General features: G+C 38.8%; 1 protein-coding gene across 1 annotated transcript; it reads left to right on the forward strand.

Moving 5' to 3' along the window:
• The first annotated feature begins 8,002 nt into the window (after positions 1-8,002).
• LOC110888599 lies at positions 8,003-9,511 on the forward strand. The gene has a single exon (XM_022136120.1). The coding sequence runs from the start codon at positions 8,003-8,005 to the stop codon at positions 9,509-9,511; it is 1,509 nt and encodes a 502-aa protein (XP_021991812.1).
• The last annotated feature ends 6,385 nt before the right edge of the window (positions 9,512-15,896 follow it).

Raw genomic sequence — 15,896 nt, forward strand, 5'->3', positions numbered from 1 at the left:
CACTAAAATTAATAATTAGGATGATAATTATCCAATAAGGAAGCCCTAATTAAAAAACCCAAGTGATTTTACATAAACCCTAAAATTTTCAGAACAATCGGAATCAGGATCAGGGCCCCTAAAACTCAAGGGGGGTAAACCCTAGCTAACGATTATCAACATAAAACGTTGTTAAAATTTTTTTTGTTAAAATTGTCAACTCAGCAAGCCTAGTCCCGAGCCTGGCTACCCTATAATAGGCTGCTTCCCTTACGGACCGTAAGGGAAGTGGCTTACGGTCCGTAAGCGTGTCCAAAAATCAGTATAAATAGCAGACATTGGCACTTGCATTCTGTCTTTGAAACGACGTAAGAACTTTCTGTGGACGTCGAGTTATAGCAAGAACAGTTCAATAACACACACTAATTCACGAAGTGCTGCCGCAATCAAGGTAATAACTCGATCGCTATTACGATTCAACGTCCGATCGATTATAACTATCCAACGATTGTCCGAGTGCTGCTCAAATTGAGCTTATACTTTGATTATTCGTCGTGATTTCGACTTGAATATTTGAGTGCTGTTCGAATTCGGACTATGCTCTGTTATTCGTTGTGAAACCGTTGAATTGTTAAGTATTGCACCGTACTAATCGCTGTGAGGGTTTAATCTCGTGAATTGTCGTAACTGCTGTATTAGTTACTAACCCGTTTGTGTGTGCATTGTTGTTAAATTAGGTTAATCAAGGCTAATCAGTAGCCTTATATCTTGCTCGTTAAATCTGCAATGTGAGTCATTCTCTTTTTATCAAATATGTTTTACAAAAATCCAACCTATTTTAAAAGTTATAATTACAGGGATTACGTCTTTGTAATCACCAAATTACAGCTGGTATGTGGGGTTTTGTATACATTACTTGTTAATCCATCACCATTGGACAACGAGATAGCCAAGGGGTGATATGACCATAGTCACAGACCCTATTGGACAACGAGATAGCCAATAGGTGGTCGAGTGACAAATACCATGGGTAGTTGGATTGATATCAGAAACATTGTAATCGCTCTTAATACTGTAAATTATAACAAACCGTATTGTTTTCAGTAAAATGAATGATTCACTCAGTATTTCCCCGCTGACAAAACCTTTTTCAAACATGTTTCAGGTGATCTGTTATGATCCAAGAAAAGTGCCGTGAAGCACTACAAGCTAAGAGAAGTGGCTCAATGTGAATAAATAAAGAAACATGTTTTGAGAAATAAAGATTTCCCCGGGAAATCATCTTATTGTAAATTATGGGATTTTATCCCTAAACTTTATGTAATATGTAAAACGGGCATTTTTAGTATTAAAAGATCCTGTATTAAAAAGACTTCCGCCGTCGCCTAAATTAGATACCACGGGATTCCTGCCTCGCGGCTCTTGAACCGGGTCAAACCGGGGCCGAGGGCCGTGACAGCAACTGAGTTTTCATTAGTCATTGACCATAAAGTATTGTCGTCTGTTAAATAATGATTGGGCTTTCATTATTCTCCGACCACAATTATATTGTCTTACAAAATGTATTACATCGAAAGGGACACAGGGTCACCCTACTTGTCCAATAAGTATATCGGTGTATCAAAATCACGTAGTCAGAAGTGGTTTTCAAGAGTCTCCACAACCTCATCTTATCATTAGTGTCTTTACCAAAAAGTAATGTAATCCGCATAATCCAGAAACCAACTATACTGGTGACTGAGGTGGAGGAGGAAAGAAAAGCAAACTGCTAACATGAGCGAGCTCCTCCTCAAGCTTGTATATACGTCAAAGTAATTAACTGATCTGCCGCTTGACAGTAAAGAAACGAGCAACAAAAACCTGGGAAAGGTGTAATAGCAGCAGGTGAGAGCGCAAAAGGAATCTTTGATAAATGTGGGGGATCAAAGTATACTGGCAACAGTCAGGGTGGAGGACGTGGTGTCAGTTCAAGCTCCAAAACTCTGCGACTTATATCCTCAAACTGTAGCTGATGTTACAGGAGCACTCATCCTGTGTGTAGCCTCCATAATGTGAGGGACGGTAAGGGTCTAAAATCAGCATAGTGTATTATAGGAACCATCGAAATGGCTCGTCCAGTGATGAAGTATTGAAAGGAGCAAACAGTGCGGCCTGTGCGGTTGGGGGAAACGCTGTTGAAGCTAAAGGATCGTCATGCGGGTGCTGACCTGGAGTACCTTTCTGGGGTGCGGGTAGGTCCTGAAAGAAAGCTATAGGCATGTCGGTGCAATGGACGTCGGTCTCCATAGGAGCAACATCAGCGGGTGAAGGTGTAGGAACAAACGTCTCAACCAATAAGGAGATCATCAGGTGCAGGTACTGGGTCAGGTATGGGGGTGCAATATCTGATAGGCTAAAAGAAACAGGGTCATGATCAAGCAAGGGCTCCGGATTCAGCAAGTGTAACATCAAGCTGACCCAAAAGGAACAGGAGCTGGCTCAGGAGCAGGCTCTGGGTCGAGTGAAGGTGTGGGATCTTGAGCAGGTGATAGTGCAGTAGTCATAGCAGTGTCGTCGTCTGAGTCACTAGTAGAAAGCTGCAATCCGACCGTTTGTAAGGCTGCAGATGTCACAGACTCAAGGAGTCTGAAATCGAATGTAAAACAGAATCAGAGGATATCTTGTTAACAGGGGTCTCAAGAAGTGAAATTAGTAACAACGTTCTCGTCTATCTTTCCATCATCATGGGTGTCATCAGTAGGACCATTGATTAACATGTTGACGTCATCATCCACTACTCGTCTAGTAGCCAATCTTCGGAAGGAATGTCCACAGGAGGCGCAATATCGAGGATCAGAGACATGGTGTGCTCACCATCGGGATGACCAACGATGAAGTGGTCATGGACTGAAACAAGGATGACAAAAAGATCCTTATCGGGGAAGCCATCGGCAAAGGTAAATCGTTACCAAAGTCTAGTAGCGCGAACGGTTGGAAATCGTCCTCGTCCTTGGTCAGCATATCAGGATCACTCTCAGTGTCTGACGTAAATATCTCTGGCGCATGTGCAATCTCATTACCTGTGGCGGTGGCCGTAGGGTAATCAATGTCTGATAACTCGCTTTCTAAAGAAGGCGACATGTGTGCCGGTACATAATAATCATAGCATGTATATCCATAGTAATTACTAACACTTAGTGTATTGCAAGCAAAGACAATTCATCATGTAATCATGTGTTTACATTATTCTTCATGAAACTTTCTATCCTTCCTAGTCTCTCAGACTAAACTTCCCAGTCTCTCAGACTGAATTCCATAGTCTCTCAGACTACCTTCCCAGTCTCTTAGACTGAACTCCCTAGTCTCTCAACTACACTTCCCAGTCTCTTAGACTGAACTCCCTAGTCTCTCAGACTATACTTCCCAGTCTCTTAGACTGAACTCCCTAGTCTCTCAAACTACGCTTCCCAGTCTCTTAGACTGAACTCCCTAGTCTCTCAGACTATACTTCCCGGTCTCTTAGATTTAACTCCCTGGTCTCTCAGACTATACTTCCCAGTCTCTTAGACTGAATCATAAGCATAAACTTTGAAATGTGTTTCGTGTCTTTTGTTTGTAAAAATGTCTGTTTTCCTGGATCTGGACGTTTCGTGTATGCAATGAAAACATGTTCGTAAAAATGTTTTTTGTGAGAGCCCTAATGATCATAGTCTAGACTCGAGAAAGAATCCTAGTTCGCAACGCTCGAAGCTCTGATACCAAGCTGTCACACCCTGACTTTTGCTGAAGCGTGATTATTGTGTGACTTTCTTAATATCATTGCATTCAATCATAACATCAACTATATGATAAAACCATAGGTTTGTCATCCATTAAATAAGTTTGAAGCATAACAACATTGTTTTAAAATGCAGACTTCAACTCAAGTTTTACAAACCGTACAAATTGTTTATGAGTTCATTAAGGACTCGTCAAAAGATATTGAATAACACCAAGGTTTGGAAGATGTGTCTCGTCCAGGAATAAGACTCACTGACCAAACTCAAAGACCACGGATGACATCTTTATTTCATAAGGCAGCATAAAATCTTCCAACGCCCGCCAGATCCACTTACAAATTCCCTGAAGTACATGTAATCTGAAAACATCAACAAAAGTTGCGAGTTCATGTGTTCGTTTGTGTGTATGTATAAACCTTTGAAATCGTTGTAAGTATGTATGTAAGTTTGTAAATCCCGGTATGAAAGCAACAAGGAAAAAGAGATCACCAATGGTTTGCAAAGCCATTAATATGTGTGCAGTGATGCAGGAAAACTCAAACCTAGCAGATTTCGTCAGTAAGACATAATCACCACATGGTCCACTCAACGGACTCAGGGGTGGGGCTCGCTACACCCAAATAGATCTATCACTCATGTCCCTCGGTCCTACAACGAGGATTAATGGCCTTAAGTGTCATACCCACCACTCAAATGATCTAGCAGTTACTTTCCTTAGCTAACCATACCAAATGTAATCGTATGTATTGTTTGTAATAATTTTAACATGTATTTCACCCCCGAAGTATAAAACTAAAAACAGTAAAAGAAAAGGGGGACACAAACTCACAGTTTTGCGTTCCCTGTATCCGATGTAACTCAAAGCTTCCTCTAGAACGCACGACTACCTACATGCGTACTACGGTCCGTTAGACGAATGGGTCGTGCCTTGTCTTAGTATTGATTAGTGCTTTTGAGTTACGTTTCTGATATTATTCCAAGTTATAATCACTTGTTAAAATAATAATTATTTTAACTTTAAATTATATTCTAATTTTGGAATAATCGTTAAACAATATTTTGTAACAATACTTCTCAAGTATTCATATTCGTATTTCCTTCCCAAGGATGGGGTATCTCATACATGTTTATTCGTATTCTTGTATTTGTATATCTCGCCATGTATTGGTGTCGTATTCAGGTGTGTACGTATTCCTTAATAACTATCCAATATATATTTCCAAAACAATATATTTTCGAGTCTCACTTTAGAAAATATATAACTCATTTTGTCCAAAAATAATGTATTTCAAGAAAATATATATTTTTCTCAAAAATCATATGTCTTCCAAATATTCTAAGAAAATATATTTTTACTTCCCAAAAATAATATATTTTCTCCTTGTCGAAAATATGATATAACTTGGTAATATTTACAAAAATCATATTTTCACTTCTTTTATCCAAAATATTATTTACCATGAATATATTTATAACGGTATTTTCTGGAATATTTTGTAAGTTACGTTCTTGCGTTCGGTTTCACAATATTAAGTGTGTCACTTATGTATTTATTCCTTGTGGTTTTTGGTGTTATTTTGGATTGTAATTTCTTGGTATTTGTTAAGTTATATTACTTTAAATCCTAAAATAATATAACTAATACACAAAGTATACAAATAATCACACACAATGTGTCTTTAATGTAAATATATATTCTAAATACATATTTATCCATTTTTATTTATAAAAACCAACCTCCAATACCTGTATTTTCGTAACAAAATCTATGGCAAAGTTTATATTGAAAACCATAGTTAAAACACACTTGTGAATATTTGTTTTAGAAAATATTTTTCTAAGTGTTTATATTTTTAGAAAATTTTGCCATAGTTTCCCCTAAAAATGGAGGTGTCCATGCTATCAAAGCATATCATTTTCTTTTTAAAATCATCCCAAACAATCAACAATTTAACCAACACTTACCAAGTGCCAAAACAATGCTATTTACATAACAACATGAACTTGAACTTTCATAAAGACTTGTAACTTGGTAGTGTGCTTAGTAGGTTTAGTTACCCTTTGAAATGTATTTACTTCTTTAAAAACTTCATCTTTAAAGAAGTTGGGTGTTTACAATGTAACACCCCGAAAATATTAATGTTACATTTTAAACTAAATATCAGTAATAAGTTAAGATAAAAGACTAGGAAAGATAACCTAGTTAGTAGGTATCTTAACATAATATGACAAGTATGATTAAAATGCCTTTTTTTATAGTTTGTGTATAATTAAGGGACCAAACTTGTCAATATCTGAAACTTAAGTAATATTAGTGAACAACACACCAAACACACACAAAAATCAGTGTGTGCGTGAGGGGGGAACGACCAGGAGAAAGGAAGAACACCCAAACCCTTATATAATCTAACTTGATCAATTGAAGGGTGAATTGGGCATGTAATCACTGCATGAATCAAAAATCTTGATCACCAACACTTGTCTAACACTAGGTAAGTTACAATTTCAGTTTTGGTGATATTTGATTTTTGGGTATAGTTTGATTAGTAGAGATATTTGAATGAATGAGTAAAGTTATGATTCTAGGACATGTAATTAGAGTGTAGGATCATAAACTAAACTGAAATCAGGAGAATTGATGGATAAATTTTGTGTTAAAAATTGTTTTGTGTCATGTATTGAAGTGGGTTTTCACCTAGAATGAAAAGCCCCAAAATTTGTGTATGAATTATGTGAATGATGATGTTTCAAACAAATTACAATCAGAAATTAAATGTAAAAATGACATAGTAAACATTCTACTTGTTAATTAGGGGTTTTGTGGTTACAAAACTTCAATTACAAGAATAACATGACTATTTGTAAAGTATGCACACAAGGTGCTTGATAAAATGCCTAAAAGAAGTTGATAAACCCTAATTGTGGTGTTTGGCTAAGTTAACAAGCTTGGGTCATGAGCCGAAAGGTTCTAATGATAATTGGCCTGTGTATTTTAGGCAACACGAGTGAGGCGTCGGGAAGTCAAGCCAGTGCGGACACTCGCCAAAAAGGGAAGCTTTGAGGTACGTGGCTAACGCTTCGACAATATTGATAATTTAGTTCTCATTGTTAATGTTTGCTAGTTATGAACAATATGGGGTTGTAATGGTTTGGTTGCTTGAATGAGGGATTTCATAATGGCAAACCAAACGGGTTATCAAGGGTGGGTATAAACCGGGTAACGAGAGTACCTTATCCGTAGACCATAAACCCGGGTGTCGGGTAATGGGAAGAATAGTATTAAACACGCAAACCGGTAATGGGAGCGTGGATGTTGAAACAAGGGATCTAAAATGGGTCACACTTGTTGCAAAGAAATGTCCCGTATTGTGCTTTGATGTCTTAAAAGTGCAAAAAAAAAAACAGGAATAAACGGGTAAAAACAGCAAGACAGGAAGATATGCAGAAGCTACCGTAAGTTACGGTAGCTACCGTAACTTACGGTAGAGGATGATTTGTTACGATGGTTCTTTACTGATTTACGGCAGGCCATAGTTGCCTAGTGGCCACCGTAACTTACGGTATCCACCGTAAGTTACGGTGGAGCCCAACCAAATTTGTTAAACTTTGTATATTTTCATAGATTGAATCCGTTTTAAGCGTACTCTCGATTATGCGTAATTTCTAAGGTTTCTCTCACTAATAGTTGTTAAATTTTTCAGCTTCAAGTATGTAATGCAAGCGGATGATGATCAATTGAAGGCTCACGAACCGAACACATTCAAGAATTAGTTCCGCAACTTTTGCTTTGGTTAATCATTAGTGAAACTTTTGTAATAGAAGGAATACTTATGTATCCTAATATTGTTTTTGGAAGGTTGATAAACTAGTATGTACTAAGTTAGGATTAATATTAATGTTTTCTTTTAAATCGATCATGAACATTCTTATCTAGTTGGTAAGAATTAGTATAGTTTAGATTAGAGTGTTACAAGTTGGTATTCAGAGCTAAGGTTAAAGAGAATTGTGTTCGGTTCAAGGCTTGATCAACATCCGGTAAGAATTTATTTAAAGCAAAATTTAATTTAAAAAGATTAAAAGGGTAATGATTTATTGTGTATGGGAGGAGTATAGTAATATACTCGAACCCGGGAAGTACACTTAGTATAAACGAGTAAGGCAAAGTTATACACTTGGCCGAATAACGAGTATGAAGTCTCATATAAAGGCATGAGAGTGATTGAACAAGATTATTTATCGAATTATTTTAACATTTAAGTAAGAAGATGTCGGGAGGTGCTAGTGACAATGTCCTATCCCTCACTACCGACGAGTTGAAAGAGAAGATTGCCGAGGAAGTCGGAAGGGCAATCGAAGTTAGCCTACCAAGATTTATAGAAAGGATGCAAAACACCCTACTTTCAACTATGGAGGAAAAGATTGGTGAATTAAGAGAAGACCTTACCAATGATAGAGGCAAGGCTAAAGAAAAGAAAGGTTGTTCTTACAACAAGTTTATGGCGTGTAAACCCCCGATCTTCAATGGAGAGGTGGATCCAATTGCTTGTCAAAGGTGGATAAGTGATATCGAGGGTGTTTTCGAACGAACGCATTGTGATGAAAGTGATTTCGTAGCTTATGGAACTGGCCAACTTAGAGGCCAAGCCAAGGATTGGTGGGACAACCTCAGAAACGAAAGGGGTGTTGAAGCAATAACGGCAATGACTTGGGAAGATTTCAAAACACCATTCCTCAAACATCATATCCCCAAGGCAGTAATAAACAAGATAAAGGAGGAATTCATGCAATTGAGGCAAAAGGGTGAAACCCTTGATAAAATTACAGGGATGTTTATGGACAAGGTCAAGTTTTGTGATGACTTGGTCAAAACTGAAGAACAGAAAATCTATTACTATCACACCATGCTTAGGGCTGAATATAGGGAGTTTATGACTCACTCACATTATGAAAGCCTCACCGACATAATCAATGCGGCGCGGGAACGCGAGATTAAACTAAAAAGGCAAGTTGAAAGAGGTGAGAGAAGGGCCTTGGATGAAAACCCGAGTCCCGCAAAGAAGCCAAAGGTAGCTGAATCATCGAAGAAAGGAAGTGCAAAAGGAGGTTCTCCGAGTTGCAAAACATGTGGACGCACTCATAAAGGTGAATGTTACTTCAAGAACAAACCTTGCGTTGCATGTGGCAAGATAGGGCATGGGGTTGCAAATTGCCCAGACAAAGTAACGGTGTGTTATAAATGTTACCAATCGGGTCATAAAAATTCAGAATGTCCGGAATTGATGGGAAGGAAAGAGAGTGCCGACTCTAGGGATGAAACCCCAAAAGCTAAGGCAAGGTCGTTCCAAATCGCTGCTGCTGAAGCAAAAATGGAACCCGACGTGGTTACAGGTATATTTACTGTAAATTCGATCCTTGCATGTGTTTTATTTGATACGGGTGCGAATAAGTCTTTTGTTTCACATAGATTCATTCAAAACCCCTTGTTTACCTTAACGAAATTACCTATGCCAATGGAAGTAGAAGTAGGTAATAACAAAAGTTTTATTGTTTGTGATGTATGTCGGGAATGCAAATTGAATATCGATGGCGAGGAATACTCCATTGATTTAATACCCATGTCCATGGGTGAATTTCAAGTGGTCGTCAGAATGGATTGGCTATCCCGCTACCATGCTAAGGTGATATGTCTACGTAAGGAGATACACCTAACGTCTCCGAGCGGAAGGCGTGTCATCATCTATGGGGAGAAGGCTTGTAATCCCATGATATGCTAGATGGTAGAAGCCCGTAAGTTTATACTACACGGGTGCAAGGCATATTTAACTTACGTACGTGATGTGGAAAAAGAAACGCCAAGGATTGAAGGCGTACCTGTGGTGCGTGAATGCGAAGACGTTTTTCTCGAGGATCTTCCGGGAATGCCACCAGAGCGCGAAATAGAGTTCGGGATTGAACTGACTCCGGGTGCTAAACCAGTTGCTAAGGCACCTTATAGATTGGCACCGTCGGAACTGTAGGAATTAATGTCCCAGTTACAAGATCTACTTGAAAAGGGATTCATCCGGCCTAGCGTGTCTCCTTGGGGAGCCCCAGTGCTATTTGTAAAGAAGAAGGACGGGAGCATGCGGATGTGTATTGATTACCGGGAGTTAAACAAACTCACGGTAAAGAATCGATACCCACTCCCGAGAATCAACGACTTGTTCGATCAATTACATACAATGCACTTCGTTGAGAAACCTGTGGAGATAGTGGACCGTTCGTTTGAACAGTTGAAAGGCAAGCGGATTAAATTGGTCAAAGTTCGCTGGGACTCTAAACGTGGCCCAGAGTTTACTTGGGAACGTGAAGATCAGATGAAAGCGAAATATCCGCATCTATTCTCACAAGTTTCCTCTAAATAAATTTCGGGGTTACCACCAATTAAGGGTAAAGGAAAACGACGTACCAAAAACGGCATTCCGAACACGATACGGACATTTCGAATTCCTCGTGATGTCTTTCGGATTAACGAATGCGCCCGCGGCTTTCATGGACCTCATGAACCGGGTTTGCAAGCCGATGCTCGATAGGTCGGTGATTGTCTTTATAGACGATATCCTCGTTTATTCAAGAAACGAGGCGGAACACGCTAACCATTTACGAGAAGTAATGGAGGTATTGAGGCGGGAAAGATTATATGCTAAATTCTCAAAATGCGCCTTCTGGTTATGAGAGGTGCAATTCTTAGGGCACGTCATAAGTGCCGAAGGAATATTGGTGGATCCGTCGAAGGTGGAAGCGGTGTCAAAATGGAACCCTCCAAAGAATCCATCCGAAATTAGAAGTTTCTTGGGGTTGGCAGGTTACTATCGGAGATTCATTCAGGATTTCTCCAAAATTGCAGCGCCATTGACCAAATTGACCCGCAAGAATGAGAAGTTCTTCTGGGGGAGTGATTAAGAAAAGGCATTTCAGACATTAAAAGAAAAGTTAACCTGTGCACCGGTGTTGACTTTACCAGATGGTACGGAGGATATGGTAGTGTATTCGGATGCATCACACCTAGGCCTTGGGTGTGTGCTAATGCAAAGGGGAAGGGTGATCGCATATGCCTCTAGGCAACTTAAGCTGCATGAAACAAAGTACCCGTATCACGATCTTGAGTTGGCGGCCGTGGTCTTTGCCTTGAAAATCTGGAGGCATTACTTGTATGGTGTGAAAAGTACTATTTTCACTGACCATAAGAGTTTGAAGTACTTCTTCGATCAGAAGGAGTTAAATATGAGGCAGAGACGTTGGTTAGAAGTGGTGAAAGACTATGACTGCGAGATCCACTATCACCCCGGAAAGGCTAATGTGGTGGCGGATGCCCTTAGCCGAAAGGATGAATGCGCTCCAATTCGAGTGCGGTCTATGCAGTTGGTAGTAACTTCAGGCTTGCTTGAGCGAATCCGTGAAGCCTAAACCAAAGCGGTAAGGGAAGAAAACTGGAAGAAAGAACGTATAAAAGGGATGGTAAAAGACCTCATGGAAGGAAGTAATGGGATGAAATACCGGAATGATAGGATTTGGGTCCCAAACACATGTGGTGTTACGGGTATCCTACTGGACGAGGCTCATAAGTCTCGCTATTCAATCCATCCCGGAGCAACTAAGATGTATAGAGATTTGAAGCAAAATTATTGGTGGCCAGGGATGAAAAGAGATGTGGTTAAATATGTAGAGAAATGCATGACATGTTTACAGGTCAAGGCGGAACATCAAAAGCCATATGGCAAGCTTCAGCCTTTGGATATTCCGGTTTGGAAATGGGAACAAATTACTATGGACCTATTAACCAAACTGCCGAGGACGACGTGGGGATTCGATGCCATTTGGGTAATTGTGGATAGACTAACCAAAAGTGCCCATTTCATCCCTATCCGGGAAACCTATACGTCAGAAAAGATGTCTGAAGTGTACATTAATGAGATAATAGCACGCCACGGAGTGCCAGTATCCATCGTGTCCGATAGGGATACCCGGTTCACATCAAGTTTTTGGTGCGATTTCCAAAAGCAAATAGGAACTAAATTGTTCATTAGCACCGTGTACCATCCTCAAACGGATGGTCAAAGTGAAAGAACAATACACACATTGGAAGATATATTACGGGCGTGCATAATTGACTTTGGGGGTAGTTGGGATATTCACCTACCGTTGGTTGAATTTTCATATAATAATAGTTACCACGCAAGCATCGGTATGGCTCCGTATGAGATACTATACGGTAGGAAGTGCCGAACACCGGTATGTTGGGGTGAGGTTGGTCCGTGTGAACTTGCACGTAAGGATATAGTCGGACTCACGAATAAAAAGATTGACATAGTCCGAGCTCACCTGAAAGCGGCTCAAGATCGAAAAAAGGCGTATGCAGACAAACGAAGAAGACCAATTGAGTTTCAAGTTGGTGATAAGGTGATGCTGAAGGTATCACCATGGAAAGGAATAATCCGATTTAGAAAAAGGGGAAAGTTAAGCCCAAGGTTTATTGGGCCCTTCAGAATCATCGAGAGGGTCGGTAGGGTGGCATACCGTCTCGAACTGCCTGCGGAGTTGAGCGGGATACATAGCACGTTCCATGTATCACATCTCCGGAAATGTCTAGCTGACGAAACCGCGTATATCCACTACGATGACATCGAGGTGGATAATAGTCTCAACAACGCGGTGAGACCAATTGCGATTTTTGACCGTAAGGTGAAAAGCTTGAGAAACAAGATGATTAATCAAGTAAGGGTCAAATGGGAACACCGAAAAGGATCAGACACCACTTGGGAGTCTGAAGAGGAAATGAGACGACTCTACCCTACACTTTTCGGTACGTGTATAATTTTTTGTCTTATACATAAAAAGGTTTCGGGGACGAAACCCTCTTTAAGGAGGGTGGACTTGTAACACCCCGAAAATATTAATGTTACATTTTAAACTAAATATCAGTAATAAGTTAAGATAAAATACTAGGAAAGATAATCTAGTTAGTAGGTATCTTAACATAATATGAAAAGTATGATTAAAATGCCTTTTTTATAGTTTGTGTATAATTAAGGGACCAAACTTGTCAAAATCTGAAACTTAAGTAATATTAGTGAACAACACACCAAACACACACAAAAATCAGTGTGTGCGTGAGGGGGGAACGACCAGGAGAAAGGAAGAACACCCAAACCCTTATATCATCTAACTTGATCAATTGAAGGGTGAATTGGGCATGTAATCACTGCATGAATCAAAAATCTTGATCCCCAACACTTGTCTAACACTAGGTAAGTTACAATTTCAGTTTTGGTGATATTTGATTTTTGGGTATAGTTTGATTAGTAGAGATATTTGAATGAATGAGTAAAGTTATGATTCTAGGACATGTAATTAGAGTGTAGGATCATAAACTAAACTGAAATCAGGAGAATTGATGGATAAATTTTGTGTTAAAAATTGTTGTGTCATGTATTGAAGTGGGTTTTCACCTAGAACGAAAAGCCCCAAAATTTGTGTATGAATTATGTGAATGATGATGTTTCAAACAAATTACAATCAGAAATTAAATGTAAAAATGACATAGTAAACATTCTACTTGTTAATTAGGGGTTTTGTGGTTACAAATCTTCAATGACAAGAATAACATGACTAATTGTAAAGTATGCACACCAGGTGCTTGATAAAATGCCTAAAAGAAGTTGATAAACCCTAATTGTGGTGTTTGGCTATGTTAACAAGCTTGGGTCATGAGCCGAAAGGTTCTAATGATAATTGGCTTGTGTATTTTAGGCAACACGAGTGAGGCGTCGGGAAGTCAAGCCGGTGCGGACACTCGCCAAAAAGGGAAGCTTTGAGGTACGTGGCTAACGCTTCGACAATATTGATAATTTAGTTCTCATTGTTAATGTTTGCTAGTTATGAACAATACGGGGTTGTAATGGTTTGGTTGCTTGAATGAGGGATTTCATAATGGCAAACCAAACGGGTTATCAAGGGTGGGTACAAACCGGGTGACGAGAGTACCTTATCCGTAGACCATAAACCCGGGTGTCGGGTAATGGGAAGAATAGTATTAAACACGCAAACCGGTAATGGGAGCGTGGATGTTGAAACAAGGGATCTAAAACGGGTCACACTTGTTGCAAAGAAATGTCCCGTATTGTGCTTTGATGTCTTAAAAGTGCAAAAAAAACTGGAATAAACGGGTCAAAACAGCAAGACAGGAAGATATGCAGAAGCTACCGTAAGTTACGGTAGCTACCGTAACTTACGGTAGAGGATGATTTGTTACGATGGTTCTTTACTGATTTACGGCAGGCCATAGTTGCCCAGTGGCCACCGTAACTTACGGTGTCCACCGTAAGTTACGGTGGAGCCCAGCCAAATTTTTTAAACTTTGTATATTTTCATAGAATTGAATCCGTTTTAAGCGTACTCTCGATTATGCGTAATTTCTAAGGATTCTCTCACTAATAGTTGTTAAATTTTTCAGCTTCAAGTATGTAATGCAAGCGGATGATGATCAATTCAAGGCTCACGAACCGAACATATTCAAGAATTAGTTCCGCAACTTTTGCTTTGGTTAATCATTAGTGAAACTTTTGTAATAGAAGGAATACTTATGTATCCTAATATTGTTTTTGGAAGGTTGATAAACTAGTATGTACTAAGTTAGGATTAATATTAATGTTTTCTTTTAAATCGATCATGAACATTCTTATCTAGTTGGTAAGAATTAGTATAGTTTAGATTAGAGTGTTACATACAACTTCCAAACTCATTTTCTAAAAATGCTTCTTTATGTAATCTTTTTGTTACACAAATGTTTCTACACTTGTTTAACCCTTAAAATAGTATTTGTTTATGTAAGAACCAAGATATACTAAAACCCATATTTCAAGCTTGGTTCCACTCATAAATTTTAGATCTATATGATTAATAACCCACTTTGATTATTATTTTTCAAGAAACAATATATCTTTTCAAGTTCATGTCTTTCATGAGGATTATTTATAAATCTCTAACATTTTCACCCTCTCATCTTGCTAGATTATGTTTTTAATCATGATCTAGCAAGATCATATAATGATCTACATCATTTACACAAACAATCATTCATCAAATATCACAACAACATTAAACAACATGATTCCTTTAAGTTTTCTTATAATTCCAAGCTTATATTCATGTTTCAACTTCTTGTTTCTTAGTGTTCTTTATGATAATCATCTTGTAACATCTTTTAACCATTTAAAATAGATGCAAAATGAAGAGTCAAAGATCTTACTACTAGCTCAAGGCTAGGGATGATCAAGTGTAGAAATGAAGTGGATAAAAGCAAACGGTGAAGGTCCTTCAACTTCCGAAAGCTCCAAGCTTCCTAACTTATCTTCTTACACCTTAATATCACCTTAGATTGCTTGTTAGTGGAATGAAAATGGTGGAGGTGGGATGGGGGTGTTGAGCCATGACCATGGGGAAAAAAGGGAGAAGAAGAAGTGTGAGAAGTATGGGTGAAGATATGAGGTGATTATCTTATACCCATGTTTAGAGATTACCCCATGGATCATGTGTCTCCCAAGTACTAATCAAGATCTTTTAAGCAAATCTTAGGATATTTAAGGAGATCAAGTAAGATCTCACAAGATCAAACGTGGGGCCACTTAGGTGACCGTCCACCATGAGGGGGGGGGGGTCTTGGTTAGGTTTAAATGGTAAGTTAGATTATCTAGTTGGAAGTTAAGTGTATTAGTTAGTGTCCATGCATATGATGTGTTATATGGTATGCTAGGGTGTTCGGGAACCATAACTAGCTTAGAAACATTAAAACAATGCTTCTAGTATAATTTTAGTGTTTCGGGTAGTGTCCGGTTGTTCGGTTAGATACTGGTTCGTTAAAGTGCTAAACTATACCGTTTAGTGTTCTTTATGTACCCTTTTGTGACACTTTTAATTCCCGGCACTTAGGAAGGCATTCAGGATCATTTAGTCATATTTTTGCATGATACAAGAGTGTTAAATAGCTGAATTATGCTGATTTCAGCATTTTAATTGAGTTTTAGGCACTTTCCGGCACTTAAACTATCACTTAGAAAAGCAGTTTTGTGGTCCTTACTTCCCTACACACTATACTAGTGTAATACTTGGTTTCTGGCTCAT

This window comes from Helianthus annuus, chromosome 11 (genome assembly GCF_002127325.2).
Source record: "Helianthus annuus cultivar XRQ/B chromosome 11, HanXRQr2.0-SUNRISE, whole genome shotgun sequence".
Taxonomy (NCBI): Eukaryota; Viridiplantae; Streptophyta; class Magnoliopsida; order Asterales; family Asteraceae; genus Helianthus; species Helianthus annuus.

Excerpts from the sequence above, each read along its gene's own strand:
- LOC110888599 (XM_022136120.1), top strand. The coding sequence starts at position 8,003 with ATGTCGGGAGGTGCTAGTGACAATGTCCTATCCCTCACTACCGACGAG.